At 22.6% G+C, this 7,500-nt stretch overlaps 2 protein-coding genes across 2 annotated transcripts in view; one reads left to right on the forward strand and one right to left on the reverse strand.

Annotated features, from left to right (window-relative positions):
- The window catches only part of LOC134295083 (low-density lipoprotein receptor-like), a 38,221-nt gene that overhangs the window by 3,173 nt on the left and 27,548 nt on the right, over window positions 1-7,500 (reverse strand). The window lies entirely within an intron of this gene.
- On the forward strand, window positions 2,401-7,160 carry LOC134295084 (DNA polymerase epsilon subunit 4-like). The gene is made up of 4 exons (XM_062967017.1): window positions 2,401-2,622; window positions 4,730-4,814; window positions 4,935-4,976; window positions 7,108-7,160. The coding sequence occupies exons 1-4, from the start codon at window positions 2,413-2,415 to the stop codon at window positions 7,119-7,121; spliced, it is 351 nt and encodes a 116-aa protein (XP_062823087.1). The 5' UTR covers window positions 2,401-2,412; the 3' UTR covers window positions 7,122-7,160.

The following is a 7,500-nucleotide window of genomic DNA, read 5'->3' on the forward strand; positions in this document are numbered from 1 at the left end:
ATAATAATAAGGAAGAGGCATGCACTCGGCATAATAATAATAATAATAATGAAGAGGGAGGTACGCACTGCATAATAATAATAATAATAATAATAATAATAATAAGGAAGAGGTACGCACTCTGCATAATAATAATAATAATAAGGAAGAGGCATGCACTCGGCATAATAATAATAATAATAATAATAATAATGAAGAGGCATGCACTCAGCATAATAATAATAATAATAATAATAATGAAGAGGGAGGTACGCACTGCATAATAATAATAATAATAATGAAGAGGGAGGTACGCACTGCATAATAATAATAATAATAATAATGAAGAGGGAGGTACGCACTGCATAATAATAATAATAATAATAATAATAATAATAATGAAGAGGCATGCACTCAGCATAATAATAATAATAATAATAATAATAATAATGAAGAGGGAGGTACGCACTGCATAATAATAATAATAATGAAGAGGCACGCACTCTGCATAATAATAATAATAATAATAATAATAATAAAGAGGGAGGTACACACTGCATAATAATAATAATGAAAAGGGAGGTACGCACTGCATAATAATAATAATAATAATAATAATAATAATAATAATAATAATAATATCAGAGATGGAGGGGTGCATTCTGCATAATAATAATAATAATAATATATCAGAGATGGAAGGGTACACTCTGCATAATATTATATTGTAATACGATATAATACTAATAATACAATATAATAATATTAATTATATATTATATTTTACATTTAATATTACTAATAATATTTCCATTATTATTATATTAACATTCAATGTTATTATACCATTGCCATATTACTATATTTATTATTCTATTAATATTCTATGTCATTATATATCATTACCATATAGTTATAATTATTATTCCATGTATTATATCATTACTGTATTTATTATTGTATTAGTATTCTATATTGTGATATATCATGACAATATTATTATATTAACATTCAATGTTATTATATTATACCATTGCCATATTACTATATTTATTATTATGTTAATATTCTATGTCATTATATTATATCGCCATATAATTATAATTATTATTCTGTTATTGTATTATATCATTGCTGTATTTATTATTATATTACTATTTTATATTGTGATATTATATCATTACAATATTATTACATTAACATTCAATGTTATTATATTATACCATTGCCATATTACTATATTTATTATTATGTTAATATTCTATGTCATTATATTATATCATTGCCATATAATTATAATTATTATTCTATGTTATTGTATTATATCATTGCTGTATTTATTATATTAGTATTCTACATTATGATATTATATACAATGTTATTATATTATACCATTGCATATTACTATATTTATTATTATGTTAATATTCTATGTCATTATATCATATCATTACCATATAATTATAATTATTATTCTATGTTATTGTATTATATCATTGCTATATTTATTATTATATTAGTATTCTATATTGTTATATAGATGGTTACAATATTATTATATTAACATTCAATGTTATTATATTATACCATTGCCATATAATTATAATTATTATTCTAGGTTATTGTATTATATCATTGCTGTATTTATTATTATATTAGTATTTTATATTGTGATATTATATCATTACAATATTATTACATTAACATTCAATGTTATTATATTAAACCATTGCCATATTACTATATTTATTATTATGTTAATATTCTATGTCATTATATCATTGCCATATAATTATAATTATTATTCTATGTTATTGTATTATATCATTGCTGTATTTATTATATTAGTATTCTACATTGTGATATTATATACAATGTTATTATATTATACCATTGCATATTACTATATTTATTATTATGTTAATATTCTATGTCATTATATCATATCATTACCATATAATTATAATTATTATTCTATGTTATTGTATTATATCATTGCTATATTTATTATTATATTAGTATTCTATATTGTTATATAGATGGTTACAATATTATTATATTAACATTCAATGTTATTATATTATACCATTGCCATATAATTATAATTATTATTCTAGGTTATTGTATTATATCATTGCTGTATTTATTATTATATTAGTATTTTATATTGTGATATTATATCATGACAATATTATTATATTAACATTCAATGTTATTATATTATACCATTGCCATATTACTATGTTTATTATTTAATTAATATTCCATGGTGTTATATCATGGTTGTATTGCTATATTTATTTTTATATTAATATTATATTATATTATTGGCGGGAAGAGGGGCGCGGAGGGGGCGTGGCTTCCTGAGGCCTGAAGGCGGGGCCTGGGGCCTTGATTGACATACCGCTCAGCGCAGGCGCACTAGCGGCAAACATGGCGGCGGCGGTTCCTGAGGTAAATGTCGCGGCGGCGTCGGCGGTGTCGGCGGCGGTTCCGAACGAAGAACCGGAGGCGCCGCCCACTGCTACCGTGACGAGCCGCCCGTCCCGCTTGCCTTTATCCCGGGTGAAGGCGCTGGTCAAAGCCGACCCGGACGTCAGCCTCGCCAGCCAAGAAGCCGTCTTCATCCTGGCCCGCGCCACGGTGGGAATGGCGCTGCGCATGCGCGGCGTGGAGGGGGTGGGCGTGGTCGATGCGTTCCCGGGCCAATCAGGGCGCCGTTCGCTCCAACTGGGCGGGGACAGCCTGTGGGCGGGGCTACCCGCGCGCGCTTTTCAATGCTGGCCAATCCGGCTGCTGTGGGCGTGGCCGAAGAGATGAGTGGCACCATGGAACCAGCATATATATATATATATATGTATTGTTATTTATAATAATAATAATAATAATAATAATAATAATAATAATAATAATAATATATTATTATTATTATATTGTTGTTGTTTGCAGGAGCTGTTTGTGGAGACCCTAATATAAAACAATATATTATAATGCTATAGCGAATAATATTATATGACAAGAATAATATAATATATAATATAATGTTATTTATTATAATATTATTATATAATTTGCAGGAGCTGTTTGTGGAGACCCTAATATAAAACAATATATTATAATGCTATAGCGAATAATATTATATGACAAGAATAATATAATATATAATATAATGTTATTTATTATAATATTATTATTACTGTTATTATATAATTTGCAGGAGCTGTTTGTGGAGACCCTAATATAAAACAATATATTATAATGCTATAGCGAATAATATTATATGACAAGAATAATATAATATATAATATAATGTTATTTATTATAGTATTATTATTACTGTTATTATATAATTTGCAGGAGCTGTTTGTGGAGACCCTAATATAAAACAATATATTATAATGCTATAGCGAATAATATTATATGACAAGAATTATATAATATATAATATAATGTTATTTATTATAATGTTATTATATAATTTGCAGGAGCTGTTTGTGGAGACCCTAATATAAAACAATATATTATAATGCTATAGCGAATAATATTATATGACAAGAATAATATAATATATAATATAATGTTATTTATTATATTATTATTATTACTATTATTATATTATTTTTCAGGAGCTGTTTGTGGAGACCCTAATATAAAACAATATATTATAATGCTATAGCGAATAATATTATATGACAAGAATAATATAATATATAATATAATGTTATTTATTATAGTATTATTATTACTGTTATTATATAATTTGCAGGAGCTGTTTGTGGAGACCCTAATATAAAACAATATATTATAATGCTATAGCGAATAATATTATATGACAAGAATTATATAATATATAATATAATGTTATTTATTATAATGTTATTATATAATTTGCAGGAGCTGTTTGTGGAGACCCTAATATAAAACAATATATTATAATGCTATAGCGAATAATATTATATGACAAGAATAATATAATATATAATATAATGTTATTTATTATATTATTATTATTACTATTATTATATTATTTTTCAGGAGCTGTTTGTGGAGACCCTAATATAAAACAATATATTATAATGCTATAGCGAATAATATTATATGACAAGAATAATATAATATATAATATAATGTTATTTATTATATTATTATTATTACTATTATTATATTATTTTTCAGGAGCTGTTTGTGGAGACCCTAATATAAAACAATATATTATAATGCTATAGCGAATAATATTTATTTATTTATTTATTTCTAACATTTATATCCCGCCCTTCTCACCCGAAGGGACGATATATATATATATATATATATAGATATAATGTTATTTATTATATTATTATTATTATTACTATTATTATATTATTTTTCAGGAGCTGTTTGTGGAGACCCTAATATAAAACAATATATTATAATGCTATAGCGAATAATATTTATTTATTTATTTATTTCTAACATTTATATCCCGCCCTTCTCACCCGAAGGGACTATATATATATATATATATATATATATATAGATATAATGTTATTTATTATATTATTATTATTACTATTATTATATTATTTTTCAGGAGCTGTTTGTGGAGACCCTAATATAAAACAATATATTATAATGCTATAGCGAATAATATTTATTTATTTATTTATTTCTAACATTTATATCCCGCCCTTCTCACCCGAAGGGACGATATTATATATAATGTTATTTATTATATTATTATTATTACTATTATTATATTATTTTTCAGGAGCTGTTTGTGGAGACCATGGCCAAGGACGCCTTCACTTTTGCCCAGCAAGGAAAAAGGAAGACCCTCCAGAGGAAAGACCTGGGTGAGCCGGACAGAAATAATAATAATAATAATAATAATAATAATAATAATAATAATAATAATAATAATACCTCATTATTGCTGTGTTAATTCCCGCTTTTGCTTTACGTCTTGTCTGCAGACAACGCCATCGAAGCCGCCGACGAATTTGCCTTCCTGGAAGGTAAGCTATCAGGACCATGTATAAATAATAATAATAATAATAATAATAATAATAATAATAATAATAATAATAATAAATGTATTAGATAGTTTGGACAGCGTCTTCCATATTATTCCCCTTCTGGTCTATTTTAGATTATAATTAAATATTATAATTAAATTAATATTATATGATATAGGATGTAATTTTTAGATTGTAATAATGATAATATATTATAATAACGTAAATTAATATTATATGATATAGGATGTAATTTTTAGATTGTAATAATGATAATATATTATAATAACGTAAATTAATATTATATGATATAGGATGTAATTTTTAGATTATAATAATGATAATATATTATAATAACGTAAATTAATATTATATGATATAGGATGTAATTTTTAGATTATAATAATGATAATATATTATAATAACGTAAATTAATATTATATGATATAGGATGTAATTTTTAGATTATAATAATGATAATATAGTATAATAACGTAAATTAATATTATATGATATAGGATGTAATTTTTAGATTGTAATAATGATAATATATTATAATAACGTAAATTAATATTATATGATATAGGATGTAATTTTTAGATTGTAATAATGATAATATATTATAATAACGTAAATTAATATTATATGATATAGGATGTAATTTTTAGATTATAATAATGATAATATGTTATAATAACATAAATTAATATTATATGATATAGGATGTAATTTTTAGATTATAATAATGATAATATATTATAATAACGTAAATTAATATTATATGATATAGGATGTAATTTTTAGATTATAATAATGATAATATATTATAATAACGTAAATTAATATTATATGATATAGGATGTAATTTTTAGATTATAATAATGATAATATATTATAATAACGTAAATTAATATTATATTATATAGGATGTAATTTTTAGATGATAATAATATAATAATATATTTTCCCCTGGTTATAATATATTATAATAATATATTATATAGGATATAATTTTTAGATTATAATAATGATAATATATTATAATAACGTAAATTAATATTATATTATATAGGATGTAATTTTTAGATGATAATAATATAATAATATATTTTCCCCTGGTTATAATATATTATAATAATGTATTATATAGGATATAATTTTTAGATTATAATAATGATAATATATTATAATAACGTAAATTAATATTATAATATATAGCATGTAATTTTTAGATGATGATAATATAATAATATATTTTCCCCTGGTTATAATATATAATATAGGATGTAATTTTTAGATTATAATTATATAATAATATATTTTGCCTGACTATATTGTAATAATGTATTATATTATATAGAATGTAATTTTTAGATGATAATAATGTAATAATATATTTTCCCCTGGTTATAATAAATTATAACATAATATTATATTATATAGGATGTAATTTTTAGGTTCTTATAATAATAGAATATTTTCCCCTGGTTATAATAAATTATAATAATGTATTATATTATATAGGATGTATTTTTAGATGATAATAATGTAATATTTTCCCCTGGTTATAATAAATTATTATAATGTATTATATTATATAGGATGTAATTTTTAGATGATAATAATGTAATAATATATTTTCCCCTGGTTATAATAAATTATAACATAATATTATATTATATAGGATGTAATTTTTAGGTTATTATAATAATATAATATTTTGCCTGGTTATAATATAATAATATTATAATATTATATAGGATGTAATTTTTAGATGATAATAATGTAATAATATATTTTCCCCTGGTTATAATAAATTATAACATAATATTATATTATATAGGATGTAATTTTTAGGTTATTATAATAATATAATATTTTGCCTGGTTATAATATAATAATATTATAATATTATATAGCATGTAATTTTTAGATGATAATAATATAATAGTATATTTTTCCCTGGTTATAAGAAATTATAATAATGTATTATATTATATAGGATATATTTTTAGATGATAATAATGTAATAATATAGTTTTCCCTGGTTATAATAATTTATAATAGTGTATTATACAGGATGTAATTTTTAGATGATAATAATATAATAATATATTTTGCTTGGTTTCAGGGACATTGGACTGAACGGAGAGAAGGAAGCGGGATTCATTAACACCAAACTGATTCATTAACACCAAACACCTGAACCATCATACAGGATAAAATTATTATTATTAATTTTATTATTATTACAGTGATTAATTTTTCCTTCCATCGGCGGCAATGGCTTTCCTTATGGACGAAGGTTCCCGTCTCCAAACGTCATTGGATTTTTATATATATATATTTTTGTATTTGTGTGGCGGTGATATATTAAATTGTATTATATTAAATTGTATTAAACTCTATACAGTCAAAGATGAGTTTGTTAAATGTTCGGACTGCAACCCGGAGCGGATACGGAAGCCGGTCCCTGTGTTTGTGGATTGCACCCCATTGGGAGATAATTTCCTTTTCTTTCACC

Source organism: Anolis carolinensis, unplaced genomic scaffold, assembly GCF_035594765.1.
Source record: "Anolis carolinensis isolate JA03-04 unplaced genomic scaffold, rAnoCar3.1.pri scaffold_75, whole genome shotgun sequence".
Taxonomy (NCBI): domain Eukaryota; kingdom Metazoa; phylum Chordata; class Lepidosauria; order Squamata; family Dactyloidae; genus Anolis; species Anolis carolinensis.